This window comes from Heloderma suspectum, chromosome 2, assembly GCF_057233095.1.
Source record: "Heloderma suspectum isolate Gila_16-S chromosome 2, 16-S_ref, whole genome shotgun sequence".
Classification (NCBI taxonomy): domain Eukaryota; kingdom Metazoa; phylum Chordata; class Lepidosauria; order Squamata; family Helodermatidae; genus Heloderma; species Heloderma suspectum.
Genome location: NC_139459.1, coordinates 157573820 through 157596808, shown reverse-complemented (window position 1 = coordinate 157596808; position 22989 = coordinate 157573820). Strand labels below are relative to the sequence as shown.

Sequence of the window (22989 nt, the reverse complement as noted above, 5' to 3'; positions counted from 1 at the left end):
CCCATAGGAAGGCAACTTGGACTGCACCTGCCAAACCCAAGAGGAAGTGAGTGGGCAAAGAACAATCTCATGAACGCACACAACAAGCTGATTGAATGGGGGTCTATCAGGGAGTCACATATACGCTGCTCTGAGCTCTCTGGAGGAAAAGTGGGGTATAAGGATAGTAAAATAAATAATGGAACAGATAATACTTTGGCTAAGCCAGTGAAATCCAATGTGGAGGTTAGATTAAATTATGTATAGATATGCAAATAGGCACAATATACTTCACGACTGTAACAAAAGGATGCCTCAATAACTGGGCATGTTCATTTCCATGTTCATTGGCCGTTGTAGTTCTGCTGGTATAGACAATTATCCTGAGCCCACCTTCTGTCCAGTTCTATCTGATTTACTTGCTACAAGAAAATATTACCAGATGGGCAAACTTTTGCTGAAGGATGTGCTTTAAGAGTAGGAACACATATCCCATTGAAAGCAAAGGACAGTATCTACATTTGTATGTCCAATTAAAAGTGATGAATAGCATCTACATAGAATCCCATTATACCCACGATTCCTAAAAACAAGGATATCAGGTACATTTTATGGCATTTCTACAGATACCTGAGATCATGAGGTGGACAACTCTGCAGTTATAAATGGCAGGTTTTGTGCATCCCTCTGCATAAATGATCCTCATTAATACCTGGCGTTATAAAACATTTGAAACATCTTAGTTGGGGTGATAGAACATAACGGTGCCCAAGAGTTTGAGGTGTGACTAGGAAGACAGAAATTCAAAATGGAGCCGTGGGGTGTGTGTGTGTGAATGGAGAGTTACAGTGAATAGACAACTCCCCCCAATACTGGCAACTTTTCATTGCAATAATTCTCTTTAAGGTACATCCTAAACAGGCATTTTCAGGAAGCCTAGCTCATCTAGTCTACTAAAGTCTATTCTGACTAGCAGTGGCTCTTCAAGGTCCCAAGCAGAGGTCTTTCCAAATTCTTCTTCCTGAGACCCTACTAAACAGTAGTAGTAATAAACCAGAGACTGGACCTTGAACTTCTTGTTTGCAAAGCATGTGCTTTGAGCTATGGCTCCTCTCCCCTTTGGCCTATCTGGAATATTATAGAGCTGTGGGACTGACTATTTCAGCCTTCATAAAATGAAGACGATTTGATATCAGTAGGAAATTTAGCACAGAAAGTCAACCTTGTGAGGGGTATAATCTGACCAAATTTCAGAAAGTTCTAATGAAGAATGACTGAGATACAGCAGTTTTAAACATTTTCTTTTAACTACAGCCTTCACACTGTTCGCAACTGTTTTTGGCCAACTCAAATCACATCTTAAATTTCATTTTTGGCCATTTGGATTAATTCAAGGATATTGCAAGGGTATGTCATTAGCTGGTTTGGTAAAAATCCATTATATATTCCTAAAATTATAAGATTTCAAATTTCTATTTTAAATTAGTCAAGGACAACTATTGAAGCTTCCATGGAAGGATCTGCTTTGCAAACAAAAATGGTTTCTGCTAGAGTAAGCAGGCTGCAGAAATTTGTATTTGTAAATGAGTGAAGCTGAATAGGCAGGTTGCTTTCTTGTAACTGTAGTTCTTCAAGTGGTCATCTGTGCATTCACACATATGGGCTCTGCGCCTGCATGGAGCCTCAGTTCAGGAATGTCACAAAACAAGATGTCTCATGCAGTACCACACAAATATGCATAGCAGCGCATCCCATGCCAACACACACTGTGGTTTTAATGTTCTATATATTTTAAATTGTTTTATTGTGTGCTGTTTGGTTTTAATTTTTGTGAACCGCCCAACACACACAGTTCTTCATGGTCTCTGTGCATCACACATATGGGCTCTGTGTAGGCAATTCGGGAAACTTCTATAGCTGAGGATTGTTTTGACGGGAACCTCTCCCCCACTGCGCGTGTCCCGGTAGGTTCCCGCCCATCTCCTCAGTTCCCTAAGACTGACTAACTGGCCTCAAAAACCAAGGAGAATATCCTACTTCAGTACCAACCTCAATAGGTGCATTGACACAGAAATGGGGACAGTGACAGTGGGAAGGTTGTGTGAATGCTCAGATGACCACTCAAAGAACTACAGTTGCAGGTAAGCAACCTGCCTTCCTTCTTCATGGTCTCTGTGTATCACATGTACGGGCAACTTGTGTGTGTATGAGCTGACTTACTGGAGGTGGGTAGGTGCTCATATGATGTCCTACCGAAGGATTGATGACAGAACCACCTGAATTTGCAGTCCTCTCTTGCTTGAACATCTGTCCTGGCCTTATAGAATGCCAGCACTTGTTGAACATCCAGGGCATGCAAAACTGTCTCCACGGGTGAAGCTAGGGACGGAAAAAAGTTGGTAGTACAGTATCTTGATTGAGGTGGAAATCAGATACCACCTTTGGCAAGAAACTGAAGTCAAGATGGAGCATTATCTTGTCTTTATGAAACACCAGCTAAGGAGTGTTGATTTGAAGGGCACACAATTCACTCGACTTCCATGCTATAGTGATAGCCACCAGGAACACAACTTTCCACAAAAGAAGTCAAAGATTGGTCTTTGCAATTGGCTCAAACAGTTTCGAAGTCAGAGTTTTCGGAACAACCGATAAACTCCGTTCTAATGGTTCTAATTGGACTGGCTAAGTTCTTAAGTCCTTTTAGGAATTGACGTATGACTGGGTGAGAAACCCTGTATGGGTTTGCGATAAGCTGATAGGGCCGACAAATAGACCTGGAGTGATGCGAGTTTGTCGTTTTTGGAACAGTGAATGCAAAGAAGTAAGTATGCCACTCAAGGAGTCCAATCTTGGATCAAATTTATTTAGACTCAGCATACTTAACAAGTCTTCTACTTGTGCTTTCCTCATGGTTGGCTTACATGAAGCTTGTAACACTGCTTGGAGAGAATGGATTCCTCATGGATGAATTCTCTGTGCTGTGAGCTTGAGTGTTCCTAGCTCCTGATGTTGAATGTGATCTTGATTCCTTGTTAACAGTGTCAGTATTGATGGGAGCTGGGTGAAGTTCCTGTTTGCTAGACTGAAGAGAGGGGCAAACCAGGCCTGTCTTGGGCCGGCGTTATGAGAATGCAGTCCAAACCAGCTGCACTGATCTTTTGAAGAACTCTAGTCGGTAACAGGAATGGAGGGAACAGGTAAAACAGTCTCCCCGACATGAGATCAGGAAAGCATCCCCAAGGGAAGACTTGCTGATCCCTCCTCTCGAGCAAAATCTGTGGCACATCTTGGGGGGAGGTTCATTTTGGGAGGTTGCGAACAGATCGATATCTGGAATTCCCCATTTTCGAAACAAAAGGTGAAGCATTGATGGGTCGAGTTGCCATTAGTGGGATGGAAGGCAAGTGTGACTGAGTGAATCTGCTAGAAGGTTGTCCTTGCCCACTCTGTATAGAATGATTCCTCTTGGAATGGCCCAGTTGAAGATGCCAATGGTTCCAGTAACAAGAGAAGATGAACGTGTCCCCCCTTGTTTGTTGAGATGCCACAATGCTGCAGTATTGTCCGTGAGTACCTAAACATGTTTATTTCTGGAGGTACAGTTCGAAGGAACAGAGAGCCTTTTTTTACTGCCAAGAGATCCAGTACATTGATACAGAGATGCTTCTCAGTACCATTCCATCTGCCTTAAATCCATAAAGGGCCACAGTGTGCTCCCCAACCCAGGAGTGAGGCATTGGTCACTAATGTCTAAGAAGGTGCTGGTTGAATGAATGGCATGTCCCCAAGCAGGTGCATAGATCCATCCACCATGAAAGAGTGGATGCAATTTTGTCTGGTATTCTCAGGCTCATGCGGTGAGGATTGGCGGAACTGGAAAAACCCCTTAGGAACCAATTCTGCAATGGTCACATTCGAAGCCTCACCCAAGCTACCACTGAGACCATAGCTACCATAAAGCCCAAGACACGCTGAATCTGGAAGGCTTCAGAATCCTGTCCTGTGGTGTCGAAAAAGTTTGTCTGCCAACTTGGAGAGAGTCATAGCTCAGTCCCAAGGAAGGTAGGCTTGAGTGGAAACCAAGTTCAAGACCTCTCCAACGAATGATAATATCTGAGTCAGTTCCAACTTGGACATTTTTGTTGATGTAGAGACCTAGTGCGTTGAGAAGATTTTGAACAACCAGAAGTGCTCGGATGAGACAATCCCGGGATTATGCTACTATCAACCAATCATCCAAAAAAGGGTAGACCTTGATGCCTTGAGTTCTGAAATGTGCACATACTGCCGCCATGCATTTCATAAAAACCCTTGGGGCAGTTGTCAAGCCGAATGAGAGAACTCTGAATTGGAATATATCAGTTCTGATGACGAACCTGAGGTACTTCTGATACAAGGTGTTGATGCCAATGGGAAAATAGGCATCTTTGCGGTCTACCATTGTAAACCATACCCCTTGACGAAATGGCAGAATCGTACCTAGCATGGTCATTCGAAACTTCTGTACCCTGATGAAGTTGTTCAGATCTCTGAGATCCAATACTGGTCAAAGTCTTCCATCTCTTTTCGGTACCATAAAATAATTGCGAGGGGTGGGGGACTGTCCATCACTCGGACAGTTATGGGAGCATGCCTTGAAACAATTACTCTATTTCTGGTCTTAAAACAGGAGGGAGGACTTCGAATTCTGTGCTGTAGCCATGTTGGATAATGACCAAGACCCATGAGTCCGATGTTATAAATGTCCAATTCAGTAGGAAATGAGATAGAAGGGACCAGGGAGAGCTGCTGGAAAGCCAAAGAGTCGAATCAAAGCCTCTGCTTGGAAGAGCTGTCAGTCTTTGTGCAGTATTGGCAGAAATGGCTAGAAAGTTGTTGCTTTCACTGGGGCTGCTGCTGCTGAAAATGGCTATTACAGTCCAAGAACTACTCAGATTGATAGAAAGGCTGTTGCTGGAGCCAGCATCTGGATGTAAATGATGGCAGTTGTTGTTGCTATTGCAACCCCATTTTCTTTGCGGTAGTTGTAGCTTTTTGTATGGCGTCCATAGCTTTATCCATCTTTGTGTTGAAAAGACCTTCACCATCAAATGGTAGGTCTTCGATACAGGACCTTGCTTCAGGAGTGAAACTCGCCAAACAGAGCCACGCGTGCCTGCGGAAAGCCATGCCCCCACCATGGCCTTGGCTTCACAGTCTGCTTGGTGTCATGTAGTGTTGATTTGTTGCCTAGACAGTTTCATTGCTTCAGTCTGGAACAGGTGAGCAATTTCCCTGTGGTCCTCAGGCAGGTGATCACATCCTTCAGATTCAGCCAATCTTTTCCTTCAGGAGCAATTGGTAATGGGACATCGTGGCTTGATAATTAGCTACCCAAAGTCCCAGCAGTGCTGAAGAGTAAATCCTCTGACCCAGAGGGTCTAATCGGCATCCCTCCTTATCCGCAGGAGAGACATGCATTTTCTGGCATTTTCCCTGGGAGGTCTCCGCAATAATAGAATTTGGATGAGGATGGGTGAACAAAAAAATGGTGCCTTTCTTATAGAGATTCCAAATGTTTCAGTGTGGGTGTCATTGAAGATGGCATCTTCCAAGACTGTTTAACTGTATGGAGTAGTGTTGGCAGAAAGGGGATAGGCTCTGGTGCTGATGCTTCCATATACACAGCACTGGATCCTTGAGGTGTTCAGGAGGCTGCTGCGTCTCAATCCCAAGTAATTGTGCCATCCTTTAAAATCTGGTCTGTAAAATGGAATGAGTATTCCAACAGAGACGCTCCTTCCTGTGTGTCTACAGCATCCTCAGGTGACGATAGAAGGTGGGATTGAGAAAGCAATGTAGAGTCCAATTAGTAATCCTCTACCAACTATGGAGAAGCAAGTTGGTCATGTTCTGATTCAGCCTGTGTCTCTCTGTGCCAAAGATGGCATTGGTGGAAGAGGACAGCTCATCAGTGGATCTAATGGCGTGATGTTGAGTTGTTGACTCCTGAGCTGGGAAAGATTGAGTTCTCAATGAAGTAGACCTTGGCAGTACCAGAGGGGGTGGTAGAAGAGATGCATCCGGCGGAGGTTGCGAGACTCTGATGGTGGAGGACGATAACATGGGGAAGTTGCCCCCAAATATCAGGCTCGATCAAAATAGGCTTCTTGATCCTGAAAAGCCTGCCAGTTTTCATAATGATAAGAGACCTGTGGAGGGAGGGACCAGTTGAAATATCTGTCCCATTCACAGATAGGTGATCTAGATCTCACCTGAAATTCTGTCATACTGCTTCAACCTATACAGTCCTGAGTGTCCAGACACAAATGACTCTGGTCACTGTGCTCTAAACTTGGGTGCATGGGGGGGGTATTAACCACCGTTGGTGGCAATAGGTCCTTTACCTCCCCCTCAGAAGTTGATGCCGCTTGCATTGGAACTGACATAATTACCTACGGGGCTCTGGCTGGTATGGGAGAATCAAGCATCGGCAGCGATGCTGGAATTTCAGCCTGCACAGACTGATGTCGCCTTTTAGGCTCAGTCATGTTTATCTGCAGTCTTCTTCCTCTTTTTCTGTTCATCCAGGGATGACTTAGAAGATCTAGCCTTTTTAGAAAGCCTTTTAGCAGAGGAAAAAGGGAACATCCCAGAGTAGGCAGATCAGACTGACCCGTGGTTAGAGTTGGAGCCTGAGGACAGATTGGAGAGGAAGGCTGTATCTCTACTGAAGTAGCTGAGGCGTATGGCTGAGTAGCCAGAGGCTTTTTTAGAATCCATAGCTTCTAAAGCTCTTTTCCAAAGTACTGCCTTTAAATGGTATGAGCGATTATGCCTAGTTTGTTTCATAAAACTCATACAGTCGGAACAAGTCTCTACAATGTAAGCAAGGCAGAATTAAGTGAATGGCCATCAGTGGGGGGTAGTTTGCACGCATTTGCGAAACAGGGCCTTCACTGCCATATGCGCCCAATGGCGAACAGAGAACGCAAGAGAGAAAAAAATGAAGACGAAAAAACTAACAACACTAATTTATTTTTTTAAAGAAGGAAAAAATGACAGGAGAATAAGAAAAGCGAAGAATTTTTTTTCCTAAACTACCTCAGCACAAGCAAAAACTACCAGTCTTCAAGGCGGCAAAACTCCCAAAGAGGCAGCATGTTAGGTGGTTGAAAAGGAATTGAGGAGATGGGCGGGAACCTACTGGGACGTGTGCTGTAGGACAGTAAGAGAGGGTTCCCACCAAAATGATAATCAGCTATAGACGTTTCCTTAATTGAGGCTCTGCGCAGGCACAGAGCCCATATGTGTGATGCACAAGACCACGAAGAACTATGTGTGTTTATGGGTAATGTGCTGCTATGTTGCTACATGTTTGCATATGATATGTTGCAATGTATGTTTGCATGTGGTGTATTGCTCCTGTATTTCTTTGCATGTGGTAAGTTGCTACATAGTTCTGTGTGCATTGGTTAGGGATGTCAGAGAATTCTGCCACGGATCTCCGTGAGGCCAAATACCAGTGCATTCGGCCCCCTGAACTCCGTGGCGGAACGGCCTGCCACCCCCCCGCCCCCCTGCGGATCCCCCCCGGGACGAGACTTACCTGGGGTGGATCTTCTGGGCGGCGGTGGCCCCGGCAGCGGCTTCGGCAGCAGCAGCGGCTGGTCTTCCGACCGGCTGCCACCGCCGCCATTTGCAGTGTTGTAAAAAAACCCCAAAAAACCCAACGTGATAGGCTACGTAAAGATTTACGTAGCCTATCATGGCTGGGTTTTAAAAAACCCCCACAAAAACGACGTGATAGGCTACGTAAAGATTTACGTAGCCTATCATGGCTGGGTTTAAAAAAACAAAACAAAACCGCATACGCAAATGGAGGTGGCTACAGCCACCATTTGCGTTCTGTATTTTTGGCCGTCTTAGTCTACGTAGACTATGATGGCAAAAACAAAGGGGAACGCAAATAGCGTAGTGGGCGCTATTTGCATCCCTTTTTCATTCACCGTTTTAGCCTACGTAAAGATTTACGTAGGCTAAAACGGTGAATGAAAAAGGGACGCAAATAGCGCCTGCTACGCTATTTGTGTTTCCCTTTATTTTCGCCATCATAGTCTATGTAAATATTTATGTAGACTAAGACGGCCAAAACTAAGGAACGCAAATGGCGGCGGCCATAGCCGCCACCATTTGCGTACGCGGTTTTTGGGGTTTTTTTCCCCAGAGCCCTCCGCGGCCAGAAATCCAGCTGCGGACAGCTCTGGCCTGGCTGGGCCTGGCCGGCTGCTCCGTGGAGCTGCCACGGAGCACAGCCGGCCTTCGAGGATTTCGGGGGGGAGGAACGGATCGCCTCCCCCCCCCACCATCAACATAATCCACGGAAAGGTGACTTTCGTACATCCCTAGCATTGGTGTGTTGGCATGGGATGCGCTGCTCTGCTTGTTTGTGTGGTACGGCCTGTTGTTGTGACACCTTTCTATGCAAATGACTGTATGTGTTTGCATAATGTATTACTGATGCTGTGGCACACTGCTTTCCATGGCTGCCTGTATCTGTGTGTGGTGTGCTTTTCCACGTGTTTGCATGTAGCATGGTGCTCTGCATTTCGGTGTGCACTGTGCTCCTCTATATTTCTGTGCATCACATACTACTGCATACTGAATGTTTTTATGTGTGGCATGCTTCTGCATGTTTGCATGTAGCATACTCCTGTGCACGTGAGGTGCTGCTGCTATATTTGTGTGTGATGTGCTACTCAGTATCTGTTTTTGTTTGGTGGAGGGAGTTGCTTTGACTTAGCTTGATTTGTAGTCTATGGTTTAGCTCATTTCCTCTAGCGGCTCTACATCTCTTTTAGTGTGTGTGTGTGTGTGTGTGTGTGTGTGTAAAATGTTCGCAGACTGCAAGTCAAGTGATTACAACAGATTGCAGGCTTGTTGAAAGTCACTATCTCAGCTTTAGCCCCTTCTCCAAGCACAATGGATCACACTGTATTCTAGGGAATGTCTGAACTACTGGACAAACTATGAAGACAGTAATAAAACAGGAATAATGGGGTAGCCATTCCCTTGAAAATACAGGTTCATAAGCTGGGGGTGCTTCTGTATACGGCCTTGATGCCCAAGTGAGAGCAGTAGCCAGGTATGACTTTATGTAGCACAGAGTGGTGCACCAGCTCCACCTGTAGCGTGGACAGCGCAGATGTAGCCACCACAACATCATGCCTGGACTACTGCAATGTGTTCTAAGATTGTTGTTGTTGTTCAGTCGTGTCCGACTCTTCGTGACCCCATGGACCATAGCATGCCAGGCCTTCCTGTCCTGCGCTCTCTCCCGGAGCATACTGAAGTTCATATTCATTGCATCCGTGATGCTATCTAGCCATCTCATCCTCTGCTGTCCCATTCTCCTTTTGCCTTCAGTCTTTCCCAGCATCAGGGTCTTTTCCAGAGAGTTTTCTCTTCGCATTAGGTGGCCAAAATATTTGAGCTTCAGCTTCAGTATCTGTCCTTCCAATGAGCACTCAGGGTTGATTTCCTTTAGGATGGGCTGATTTGACCTCCTTGCAGTCCAGGGCACTGCAAGGAGCAAGCGTCTTTTAATTTCATGGCTACAGTCACTGTCTGTGGTGACCTTGGAGCCCAAGAAAGTAAAATCTGTCACTGCTTCCATTTCTTCCCCTTCTATATGCCAGGAAGTGATAGGGCCACATGCCATGATCTTAGTTTTTTTAATGTTGAGTTTCAAACCAGCTTCTGCACTCTCCTCTTTCACCCTCAACAAGAGGCTCTTTAGATCCTCTTCGCTTTCTGCCATTCGGGTGGTATCATCTGCGTATCTGAGGTTGTTGATAATTCTCCCGGCAATCTTAATTCTGACCTGTGATTCATCCAACCTGGCGTTTCTCATGATGTACTCTGCATATAAGTTAAATAAGCAGGGTGACAATATGCAGCCTTGTCGTACTCCTTTCCCAATTTTGAACCAATCACCGATGTTCCATGTCTGGTTCTTACTGTTGCTTCTTGACCCTTGTACAGGTTTCTCAGGAGACAGGTAAGGTGGTCTGGTACCCCCATCTCTTTAAGAATTTGCCACAGTTTGTTGTGATCCACACAATCAAAGGCTTTAGCGTAGTCAATGAAGCAGAAATAGATGTTTTTCTGGAATTCTCTTGCTTTCTCCATGATCCAGCAAAAGTTGGCGATTTGATCTCTAGTTCCTCTGCCTCTTCGAAACCCAGCTTGTACTTTCCGGTAGTTCTCGGTTCGCATACTGCTGAAGCCTAGCTTGTAGGATTTTGAGCATCACCTTGCTGGCATGTGAAATGAGCGCAATTGTACAGTAGTTTGAACACTCTTTGGCGTTGCCCTTCTTTGGAATAGGAATGTAAACTGACCTTTTCCAGTCTTGTGGCCACTGTTGAGTGTTCCAAATTTGTTGGCATATTGAGTGCAGCACTTTAACAGCATCATCTTTTAGGATTTTAAATAGCTCAGCTGGAATACTGTCATCTCCGCTAGCTTTGTTGTTAGTAATGCTTCCTAAGGCCCGCTTGACTTCACTCTCTAGGATGTCGGGCTCAAGTTCAGCGACCGCACTATCATGGCTATCAGGGACATTAAGATCTTTCCTGTATAGTTCTGTGTATTCTTTCCACCTCTCCTTAATCTCATCTGCTTCTGTTAGGTCGCTGCCTTCTTTGTCCTTTATCATGCCCATCTTTGCACAAAACGTTCCCTTGATATCTCCGATTTTCTTGAAGAGATCTCTAGTCTTTCCCATTCTGTTGTTTTCCTCGATTTCTTTGCATTGTTCATTTAAGAAGGCCTTCTTGTCTCTCCTTGGTATTCTCTGGAACTCTGCATTCAGTTGGATATATCTTCCCCTTTCTCCCTTGCTTTTCGCTTCCCTTCTTTCCTCAGCTACTTGTAAAGCCTCATCAGACAGCCACCTTTTTTCTCTGAAGGGCCACTGACCCACTGGAAAAATCATTTGGGGGCTACAGCTACTTATGAGCAGTATAGATATAAAAATATGCACAATATACTTATTGGGTTTTGATGCTAGAATTATGTCCATAACACAAAAGTGCTTCAGTGTCTCTCTGACCATAGAACCGTCATGTCAAATATGTTCAATAGCCTGTAGTGCAAGAGAGAAACTTACCTCCCAGCTGCTAAGGTTTTGGAAAAAGAAATAAAGAGCTGCAGCCCAAACCACAGCTGTGGCCACAATACAGAAAAGGGGGATGGGCAGGAGCCTCTCTGCATTCCGGAGCTGGAAAGACAAAAGCCTTAAAATAATGCTCCCAAGTAAATGATACTTGAGTGGACACTTCCCAGAAACCCAGAACTACCGCTGCACAGTAAAGCCAGAAGGCACATCAATCAAGTCACATCTGGAAAGGGTTCTCCTCAGACCAATCATTGGGGTGAACCTAAAGAGAAAGGAATCTGCTTGAATTTGTTAGAAGCTACTTTTCATTCTGCCATGTTCTCGGCATAGCCAGTTGTCAGACATGGCATCTTAAAATTATAATTAGTCCAGGTATATTAAAGACAGCCAATGGGGGATTGCATGGAAAAAAGGAATGTGCATAGGAATTCAAAATGTTCACTGTTGTGTTTTAAGGTTAACCAAGGACTACATCTACATGAATCCTGCATTCATGGCCCCAGGAGGGCATTCCTAACCTTCAGGATAACACCCTACCCAGGACAGCAGCCAGTAGTCACAACTCCTCCAGGAAAGGGACTCCTTGTCTCATCTTGCAGACTAAAGTAACGTTTTCTTTCAGTTCTTTCAAGTTCACTTCTTTTCAGGCTTTTCCTTCTCTTCCTCCTCCCCACTTCTACCCAGTACATCTTAGAAGGAACAGGGCCTTTACACAATTGGAAGGGGATGGGATGGATGGATGGATGACAAGAATTTAGGATGTGGCTTATATGATTAAGTTAGAGAAGGGAATCATCTAGACAACAGGTTTACAGAAAAATGGGATCTCTCTGTTTCATATTGGAACAATAGAGGTCAGGATGCTGCAAACCTTTATTAGAAACAATTTAAACATTTTGGAATTATTTTAACTTATAAAGTAATTGAGAGAAAAATTCAGGAGTACTCTCTTGCTGCGGCCTTTGCTGCAATAGGGGAGTGGCCAGTGTGGCTCTGTGGAGTGGCTGGCACAGCTCTGTGGAGCAGACTCCTGCCTATGCCATACCCAGAGTGAGCCATAGGGCAGGTAGTGGCGGTGGCAGCTACTCCAGAGAGCCGCAATGGCTGCTTTCCTGCTGAAGCATTTGCTTGTTGTTGTTTTACCAAGTAATGCTTAGCTTTATATTATGATATTGTCAAGACATGTGAAAGTACTTGTGATAAGCTGCTAACAATAATGCCTCTCAGAGATGTTTAGTCTCTTTCAGTTCTTCAAGAAAGCCTAATATTTTTTTTCCATCTAGGCTCTAAATAAGAGATAGAAGAAAGAAAGTTTCCTCCTGTGCAAGCACTGAGTCATTGCTGACTCCTAGAGGGATGCCGCTTTTGCTGGCGTTTTCATGGCAGACTCTAGCGGGGTGGTTTGCCATTGCCTTCCCCAGTCGTGACTACCTTTCCCCCCAGCAAGCTGGGTACTCATTTTACTGACCTTGGAAGGATGGAAGACTGAGTCAACCTGAGCCGTCTACCTGGGACCCAGTTTCTGCTGGGATCGAACTCAGGTCGTGGGGAGAGTTTCAGTTGCAATACTGCTGCCTACCACTCGGGGTTCTCGAAGGTATTTCCAGTCTCAGTTAATGTCCCCAACAGAAAACGTGCCTCCTTCCCTTCCTGCGGCTTTCCTCTGTTCTTATATCTTGCCCGTCATTGCTTTGGCTCATTAGCTGCACCTGGCAGCCAGCTCCCACCTCTTTGGAAGTGCTGTAATTACGTTAAGGTGGGGTGGGGAGGCTAGCCGAACTTCCACCGCTACATGGCTTCTCACAATACTTTTTATGAATATTTAAGTACCGAAATCAGTATAAAAGTAGGAGGTATCATCAGTATAAAAGTAGGACTCCTTTCCTAAGGACAGGGGTCAACCTCTGGCCCAGTCCTAAAGGATTAAAAAAACAAACAAACAGGCCTCTGTTGGATTACCAGGCCTCTTCATAGCCCAAACAATTATTGGGAGCGGCCTCCTTCACTTTGCACCAGTTTGGTTTCAGACAACTTGAGATCCATGGGTTTGAGAGTCTTATCTTTCTGGTCTATCCCCTGTAGCTTACATGTCATCCCAGGAAGAGGTTTGTCCTATGTTAGGGGTGCTGAGACCCCTCAAAGCACCTACCAAAGGGTTAGGAGCTTATCCAACAACTTCTGGAAATCCAGACAGTTGAATCTGTCCAATGGGCGAAGAGGCATTATGAGATCTGTTCTATTATTTTCTTGGTTTCCAAAATGGAGGCATGAGGGCTATCTTGTATCTAAGTAGCTGAATGTGTTTCTTCAAAGGAAACACTTCAAGATGCAAATGCTCAGAACCCTAATTGCAGCTGTTGCCAAAAATAATTTCCATGCATCCTAGATCTCTCTGAGGCTAAAAGTTGGGAGAAAAAGTTTCTGAACCCTAATGATAATTACGGAAATTCCATAGTTTACCATGATGGCCTTTGTGAATCAAAACCAGTTCCTTTCTAAATATCCAATAGGGTTTATATTAAGCTATTCCGTGTCCTGTGAAATAAAACGATGTACAAATTAGGCAAACAATGATTACTTATGAGTCAGTGTATATGAAAAAGTAAGTGAACCCCTAGTTGCATCAGCTCAGTTAAAGGGAATAATTAGAATCAGGCATTTTAATTAGGTAGACTTCAGGAGTGAGTTTGGGAGGCCCCACCCTATAAAGGATCAGAAACTTTGTGAATTTGGTCTTCCCATTATGGTTGCGTGGAAATGCATCATGCCATGATCAAAAGAATCTCTGAGGACCTCAGAAAAACAGTTATTGCTGCTCATCAGTCTAGAAAGGGTTACAAAACCATTCCTAAGGATTTGAGGCTCCACCAATCCACTATCAGACAGATAGTCTACAAATGGAGAAGGTTCAAGACCACAGTCACTCTACCCAGGAGCGGTCGTCCTACCAAAACCTCTCAAAGAACAAACCAGCGCATCACTGATGGACAGACAGCATGCCATCATTGACACAACCATGAATTCTGCAGTGTATCAGAACATTCTAGAGGAGAATGTCAGGCTATCTGTCTGTGAGCTGAAGCTGAACTGAAAGTGAGTCATGCAACAAGACAATGACTCTAAACATACAAGCAGATCTACAAATAAACGGTTGTGGAAGAAGAAATTTAGTCAAAGCCTAGTCAAAGTCCAGACCTAAATCCGATTGAAATGTTATGGCAGGATCTGAAGCAAGGTGTTCATGCAATGAAGCCCTCAAATGTCACTGAGTTGAAGCAGTTCTGTAAGGAGGAGTGGGCCAAAATTCCTCAAAACCAATGTGAGAGAGTGACCAACAGTTACAGGAAATGCTTACTTGAAGTCATTGCTGCTCAATGGATATTGAATGTTGAATCAGTTGTGTATAAATAAATGTTGAAAAAGCATCATGTTTGGGTGTCATTTGTTTACTCAGGTTATCTATTGTTCTTCATCTAGGATTAAGATCACATTTTAGGTTGGAAACATGAGACAGTCCTAAGGGGTTCACAAACTTTTTCTTGCCACTGTACATTCACATTCCAATCAGGAACAATCTCACCAGATGTATATCACTTTCCTTATGACAAATGCCATTTTCAGTTCGGAGTGCTGCTCTTTGTATTGACCAGGGCCCAGAGTGGCCCTGGTAGGTCACCTGAGGGCACAAAGCATATATCTCTATCTGGATGATATACTGATCTGGGCCCCATCTACATATGGCTTTTACTCCACTTCTACTCCACCCCCAAAATCGATAGCGTCAGATGGTGCGCACTGCTTTCCATAGCTAGCCTGGCATTTTTTGCCCTAAAACTGTTCTTTTTTTCAAGCTCATTTTGTGTCAGATTTTCCTGTCACGTTGGCTCCAGTGCTGTTCGGGAGTCTGTGTGACCTCAGCAGGCTTCGGCACGGGCTGGTGGAAGCAGGGAAAGTAGTGTGGGGAGTGGGGAGAGTAGAGGGATTAACATGTCTAAGCAGAAGTAACTCATTGCTTTCAGTTCCACCTTGGCAGCCCTGCTGTTTTAAAACTGTGCAGCTATGAAGGAGCACAGCTGAGAAGTGGTGGATGCCTGTTGATTTGAAGCTGCACAGCTAAGAAAGGGTAACTGCCAAGAAAGATGATTTTCATGAACATGTACTCAGAAGCACTTCAATGAGTCTGTGTTTGTTTGCGGGGGGGGGAGCCTGTTGATTGGGCAGTTATATACATCAAAGAGAACATGCTAGTCATTCTCTGTCTTTGCTGGCCCCACACTCTCTGCTCTTAGTGCCTCTTGCACTCCTGCTCAGTCTGCTCAGTCTCTGGGCAGCGGCAGCTGCCTGCCTTCCTCATAAATGTGTGTGTGTCTATGGGGTCACTTCATTGAATGGGAGGGGAAGCAAGCCTCCGCTCACTGGCTGCCCCACACCTATGCAATTGCTGACGTTCATTTCACTGCCCACTCCAACTGATGCGGCTTCAGTTGCCACATACACCACAAAAGCAGAGGAATACAGCACTGCGTGTACTGTGGAAAGAGATAATTTGATTCTATGGAACTCTGGATTTTGCCCAAATCGTTTCAGAAAGTGTTTCTGTTCAGATTGCCCCTGCTCTCCCTCCTGGGAAAAGTGGTTTAGAGATGCTTGGCACATGATGGCTTGCCTGCAGGATTGTGATAAACATAGATAAGAGCTCTTTACACCCAACACAACATTTGGAGCTCTTGGAAGTGGCCCTGGACTCATCTCAGTATAGGATTTATTTCTTTGAAAAGTGAAAGCATGAGTTCATTGTTTGCAAGCTAATTGGCAGAGAGCATGCACAGCGAGCCCCCTGGTATTTGACAACCTTTGGTGAATTCACTTTAAGAGACCTGGGGCATCTCTACACCAGCCTAAAATTCTGCATTTAAAATGGGGTTTTCTGCTTCCATTTTAAATGCAGGATCACAATGACTCCGTTTTTCACCCGCTTCCTTTTCCCCTCCCCTTCCCCCCTCCTTCTCCCTGATTCTGAGTCTTCCATTATCTTTCATTGATCTCACTCCTCTTCTTGCCACTTTTCCTCTTTTCATGGAGGGAACTCAAGCAGAACACAATGGTGTAATTTGATAGCTCATTATCTGTGATCTATTTAAAAACAGAACGAAGGGCATTTAGTGCAGGAGACGTCCTGGAGGGTCACGGCATCATGTAAAGAGCCTGCAAACTTCCATGAAGGAGCAAGGCTCAATCGCAGGATAAAGGCTCCATGTGAAGAAAGCCCCAGTCCAAGCAATGAGCAGGTCCAGGACTGGAGACAGGATAGGACAACAAGCTAAGCAATCAGGCCTGAAGCAAAGCAACACTGAGTCACATACAGTCAGGGCCAGAAATACTGGAGCAAGGATAACTGTTTTGGCAGTTGGCCTCTGTACACCACCACATTGAAGTTGAAAGGAAATGCACCCAGATGGGAGCGAAGTCAGACTTTCAGCTGTAATCAAGGGGTGTGACAAAAGTGGGGCACTAACCATTCAGGAAGTACAGCCAGTGGCATACACACACACCCATCGTTGGTGGCTCATAAGTAATGGAACAAACCAACATCATTTCAAACGTAAGGATCGCCTTTAATACCTGGATAAAAATCCTTTGCAGTCAATGACTGCCTCAAGTCTGGAACCAATGGACATGACTAAATGCCGAGTTTCCTCCCTCGAGATGCTTTGCCAGGCCTTTACTGCAGCTGCCTTCAGCTAGGGATGTACGAAAGTGACTTACCTTTTGCGGATTATGTTGATGGTGGGGGGGGAAGGCACTCCGTTCCTCCCCCCGGAATCCTCAAACGGCCGGCTGTGCTCTGTGGCAGCTCCGCGGAGCAGCCGGCCAGGCCAGGCCTGGCCCAGCCCAGCCAGGCCAGAGCTGTCCGCAGCCGGATTTCCGGCCACAGAGGGCTCTGGGTAAAAAACAAACAAACAAACAAAAACCACAACCAACCGCTTACGCAAATGGCGGCGGCTACGGCTGCCGCCATTTGCGTTCCTTCTTTTTGGCCGTCTTAATGTATGTAAATATTTACGTAGACTATGACAGCGAAAATCAAGGGGAACGCAAATAGCGTAGCAGGCGCTATTTGCGTCCCTTTTTCATTCACCGTTTTAGCCTACGTAAACTTTTACGCAGGCTAAAACGGCGAATTAAAAGAGGACGCAAATAGTGCCTGCTACGCTACTTGCGTTCCCCTTTATTTTCGCCGTCATAGTCTAGGTAAATATTTACGTAGATTAAGACGGTAAAAAGAAGGTATGCAGGGCCGTATTTTAAAAAAACACTCAAGCTGAACAGCACTTAATCAAGTTCCCCCTGATTAGCTGGCAATCATTAGATTGTAGATATGCATGCATAATCAAGACACAGTTATTTTTCCCCAGGTGTGACTCAATCACTGATTGGAAAGTTCCCCATTTTTTAGCATGACCATGTTGGGGCACAGCACTACCTTGATTAGATTGTGCCCATCCCAAGCTTGTCCTTTTGGACCCTTGATGGCTGGAGTAACCAGCCCTCCCAATCTTTTATTGAGAGTCCAAAACTGCTATTGACTCAGCCTGAGAGTCTTCTCCTGTCCCTCTGTCTTATTGTCATTTTTGGAGTCTTTTGTCCCTTTGAAGCCTTTCTTTAAACAGTGTAAGAAACCTGGGCTTCAAGCCCTCAGTGTTCCGGTATCCCTCACTGGCTCCACTTTGATGTACACTTGGTTCCTTATCATCCAAAGGCAAGGTTCCATGCTGCTTAAATCACTTTTCCTGGTCCACCTAAGGCGAAGTACCACTCTGCTGCTGAAATCATTTGACTTCCTGGCCGCCATACACAGAGGCAGGATATTTCACTAGCTTTTGGTTGCATGACAAGCATACTTAGTCAGTTGGCCTCACTATGCTGAAATCACTGGGGCCCCATCCACATGGAGACGCTTCATGATCAGTTTCAGGTTTAATCCAGAGTTTCATCGATTTGAAACTTGCTACTCTGGGAGCAGATGGTAGCCAGTAAAGCGATGTAGAACAGCATGCACTGGGCGTACAGCACCTGAAGCCGCATTAGTTTGGGCTTGGGTGGGCAAGTAGAACGACCTCATGAATTGCATAGGTTTGCTCTCCACCCCTGTTGTCCTTTCCCTGCTCAGTCAAGTGCATGACTTACTTCCGAGCAGGCATGTTTAGCAAACACCTCCCCTTGTGTGCTCCCTCTCTCAGGGGAAATCTGGATGAATTAAAGTACTTGATTTAAATTGCTGTGGATGTGTGGACGGACAGACAGGCTCCCCCCGCCCCGCTCTCCATGCTCCTGTGCTTTGTTAAGTCAATAGAAGATACCAAGTTACTTCTGCCCCTGTTCTCCTTTCCATGCTCAGTCAAGTGAAATAAACGAGAAGGGGGGGAGGGGTTGGAGACGATCCCATATATGTGTACTGTACATTCGAACCATCAGCTCAAAATCAATAAAGCTCTGCATACTTGCACATCCCCTTCCCCACACAGCTTTGCATCAACAGGCTTGCCCCGCCCCCCACATCACTTGTGTGCAATGGAGGAGTTACTTCCAAGTAGGGATGTACGAAAGTTCCGCCACAGATCTCGGGGAGGCCAAATGCCAGCACATTCCGCCCCCCAAAATCGGTGGTGGAACGGCCCGCCACCCCCCCGGGACAAGACTTACCTGGGGCAGATGTTCCTGGCGGCGGCGGCTCCGGCGGTGGCGGTTCGGCGGTGGCAGCGGCCGGTCTTCTGACCGGCTGCCGCCACCGCCATTTCCAGGTTTAAAAAACAAAACAAAACAAAAGAACGTGATAGGCTTCGTAAAGATTTACGTAGCCTATCACGGCTAGATTTTAAAAAAACACCGTGGTAGGCTACGTAAATCTTTACGTAGCCTATCACGGCTGACTTTAAAAAAAAACAGCACACACGCCCATACGCAAATGGCGGTGGCCATGGCAATTACGTAAGCATTTACGTAGACTAAGACGGCGAAAATAAGGGGAACGCAAATAGCATAGACGTTTACGTAGACCAAGACGTGCCAAATGTTTACGTAGACTAAGACGTGCCAAAATAAGGGACGCAAATGGCGGCGGTCATGGCCGCCGCCATTTGCGTATGCGTGTTTTTTTTGTTTTTGTTTTAATCAGCCGTGATAGGCTACGAAAAGATTTACGTAGCCTATCACGGCTGACTGCAGGGACGCAAACGGCGGCGGCTACAGCCGCTGCCATTTGCATCCCTGCTAGCCAGCGGCCGGATGTCTGGCTGCTGGTGGAGCTGGCCGGCGGCTCCGCAGAATCGCTGCGCAGCACAGCCGGCTGGCCAGGATTCCGGGGGGGGGGGAGGAATGGAGCACCTCCCCCCCGGTGAGGATTCTGGGGGGAGGGACGGAACGCATCCCCCCACACCATCAGCATAATCCCCGAAAGGTAAGTACCTTTCGTACATCCCTACTTCCAAGTGGACATGCAAACATCCTCCCTCCCACCCCTCTCTGTCCCTCCGGAAAAGTGATATTGTGAATGACTCAGGAAGGCACTGTGCTAATAATACTAATGCTCCTTGCGGGATTAGGGGTCATTTGGAGGCCATCAGTTCTTAAATTCAATAAAGCCCTGCATACCTGAGAATTGGGAATGCGGGGAGAGGAAGGACATTGCAGGAATGACTGTAAAATAAGGATGCTGCCTGGAGATTTGTATTTTTTTTACAAAGGGGACCCAAAAGCAACCTGCTGTCTTTCTCAGGAGTAAGCCTCATTGAAAAAAAGTGATTTACTTCTGAGTAGCCATGGTTATCCATGCCAGCTCGTTGTTCCTTGAGGCAAAGAAATTAAAAGGGAGAAAGGAGAGAACCAGCCCCATTCATATTCGAAGGTGTGCAAATATGGAGACCCCTGATAGGGAGAAGCCAAAGGTTAACTGCCTTCATTCCTTCCCTCTCCTGCTATTTGACGCTTGCTCTCTGCCACTCTTCCCCACCCCCCACCCTGGGTGGTGAACTGCAAAAGAGGACTTCCAAGTAGGAATGGGTAGTTTTAAAATGGCAGGCTTGAGGTTTGCTTTCCATCACTCCCCCTTCCCACTCCTGCACTCAATGAATATTTATAACAGGCAGAGGAATTCTCCCAACCCTCTGCTCCTGTACTCAGCGAAGTGCAATTTGAATTTACTTCTGGGTAGACATGACTCTGCTCTCCCTGTGTCCACCCACCCCCTGCCACTTTCCTTTCTGCCAATCAGTGCTGCTCCTGCAGCAAGGGCAGTTCAGCTCACACAGACCCCCAAAGTGCTGTGGTAGTGCCCTGATGGGATAATCTGTCAGAACAGCAGTCTCAGAAACACTGGACTGTAGACCTAAAAACAGAGTGCTGGCTACAGAGAAGGGTATGTGTCACCTGACACTTATCACCTTTGGGGCGCAGTAGGACCAGCATAAAAGCCCCATGTAGATCCAGCCTAAGTCACTGAACCTGGGGCTTTGATTGAGCCTCAGCAGACACCTTCCTTGAGAACATGTGCTCTGGATTAAGCTGAACTGGTTACTTGCTTGCAGCCCCTTTCATGGACCCCTTTTCTTTGCCCCAGCTTCAGCTATAGAACAGATCTAATAAGATCCAGGGAAAGCTATCTTTCAAGCAGTCTACTATCCTCTGGAGGTTTTCAAACTACAAAATTGCCTTCTACTCTATACCTTCTTTCCTATTGTATACATATGTGAGTGTGTTATAATACAGTCTGTTTGTGGTTGGAAGCCCAGCCACTTTAATGCAGCCTTACCCTCATCATCTAGTGGCAAGGATCATGGTCAGGGTCCCTTTGTTCCCCATTTCTATCTTATCGAATGGCTGGAGTCCCTGTGGCAGTTGGCAAGGACAGAAATGGTCCTTGCCAACTGTTTAAGGGGGTGAGCATGTGAATCAGATCAAGGCAACCCCAGCTCAGCCCTCCCCTTTTATCACAGTGACTGTGCTCCAGGATTAGCATTGGCACATAGCCTGAATGCCATGCCAAGCCTTCACAAGATCTTTTTCTCCTCTTTGCTCTTGCAAGCTTGTCCCCAAACCTTTCTCTTTCTCCCACTCCCAGTAGTGTTAAGATTCCAATTTCCTTAACCCCAACCTCTGCAACATCCTCAGAATCATAGCCCAGGCCAGTTCATCCTGGACAATCCATGCATGTCCACAGCCTAGTCATTCTTGCACTGCCAACTTTAGCCTCCAAGCGATTCTAAAGCTAATTTCCCCATCATTTGAACCGAGTGCACGGAGATCTACACTCTCAATGTTACATTTTTTGTTTATTTGCTTGCTTTGCCTATTTCTGTTTGTAATCTATTAACTGATTGACTTCATCCTAGAGTTTGTATAAGTGCTTTTTTGCCAACCAGCTATTTTCCCCAAAGTAACCATTGTGTATATTTTGATTCTTGTGTGCTTAATAAAATTCCTTATTTTCAAAGAAATCTATGAGTGTGTGTGTGTGTGTGTGTGTGCGCGCGCGTATCATTGGGTCACTTCTGCCAAGACTTGTTGCTATTGCCCAAGTTAAAAGGTCTCTTAATCGATGTACACATATCCAGAGAAGATATTCGGTAACAGCTTCACAATGAATATAGGATCAGCTCTAGCTGAGACCATGGCTCAGTCTAGATGTGTTTTGGATATGTTTCAGTTTGTGCAGTCTGAAGGCAGAGATCAGGATTCTTGGATAGATAAGGTCAACCACATGTCAACTTGCCCCATGAACATCCTAACCTGGCTCGTCACAGTAGCCAAATGAGGTCTGGCAGTTTGAGTGGCAGAAGTAATGAACTACATGAAGGTATTGTTCTATCTGTGTCGAAAGTAGCTGTGATAAGTCTCCAGTTGAAGAAGCTATCTGTTATTCTTCAGCCCCACATAACATCCTTGCCTCCACACTAAGAGTGCATACCTATAGTCTTTTGCCCAAAGGCTCAAAAAACCTGGAGCCAATTCTGGAAGACCAGTGATGGAAAGCAAGCCTTGGGCAGCCATGTTTTGGCACAAGATAGGTAGAACTATGAGAAGTGACTTCATAAAACCCATATTTTCTATTCACAGTTGAAAGGCAGTTTTTAAAGTTCTGACAACAAGAAAGAGAAATGATTTGTGGCACCACTTACCTTCATAATAACATAAAAGGCAAGATACAGCAGAAGATTACAGATAAAGATGCCCAGCAGGTAGGAGGCAAAGTCCTTAGGCCGATATACCAGTCCAAAAATGGCACTGAGAAAGGAGAAGGAAAAAGGCTACACAATTCAAGATGCATACACAAACAATGCCCTGCTCTTCTGGATTAATTTGTCTAGATTAACAATGACCTTCTAGAATAGTCTCTAGAGTCCAGATTCATATTCCATCATAATTATTGTTGTTTTAAAGAAAATGAAACTGCTTTAATTATAATTATTGTAAAACATCTTGCAGACCCATCTGCTTGAAAGGCAGTTTAGGAATCCAATAAACCCACCCCCACCCCTGACACAAACATTCGGTGAAAGAATGTGGAGAGGCAACTCTCTTAGTGTTCTTCAAAAACCCTTATTATAATTCACTGGGATGGTTAAAAGTATCTCATGAAGTTAAGTGATCTTGATCATGACTCGTAGTCATTGTACTAGAAAGGGTTTTAGAAGAGATTACAACACCTTATCACAGATCAAATTTGACATACGGTGACAGTTCTATGCATTTAAACATGGAATTGTCCAAACCATGCAGAAAAATAACCATGTGGATTAGGGGAGTTGAATATTCCTCCCTCTTTTGTTTACCTTGCCATAAGCCCTCTTTCT

At 45.4% G+C, this 22989-nt stretch overlaps 2 protein-coding genes across 10 annotated transcripts in view; one reads left to right on the top strand and one right to left on the bottom strand.

Moving 5' to 3' along the window:
- Positions 1-22989, bottom strand: part of SIDT1 (SID1 transmembrane family member 1) — a 315540-nt gene that overhangs the window by 3671 nt on the left and 288880 nt on the right. Inside the window, exons 22-23 of the mRNA XM_084835330.1 lie at positions 22315-22420; positions 11132-11242 (exon numbers count right to left, since the gene is read on the bottom strand). Coding sequence (XP_084691456.1) covers positions 11132-11242; positions 22315-22420 — 217 coding nt within the window. The remainder of the gene's footprint in view (positions 1-11131; positions 11243-22314; positions 22421-22989) is intronic.
- The window catches only part of USF3 (upstream transcription factor family member 3), a 63755-nt gene that overhangs the window by 36776 nt on the left and 3990 nt on the right, over positions 1-22989 (top strand). For 2 of the 9 annotated variants that reach the window (XR_014787893.1, XR_014787895.1), the window contains exons 8-9: positions 11597-11745; positions 12424-14557. The exons of 1 other annotated variant lie outside the window; for it this stretch is intronic. The gene's annotated coding sequence lies outside the window, so the exon portion shown is untranslated. Of the gene's footprint in view, positions 1-7; positions 280-11596; positions 14568-22989 lie in introns of those variants that run through there. 6 more of the 9 variants (XR_014787892.1, XR_014787891.1, XR_014787894.1 and 3 more) reach the window with 6 other exon arrangements.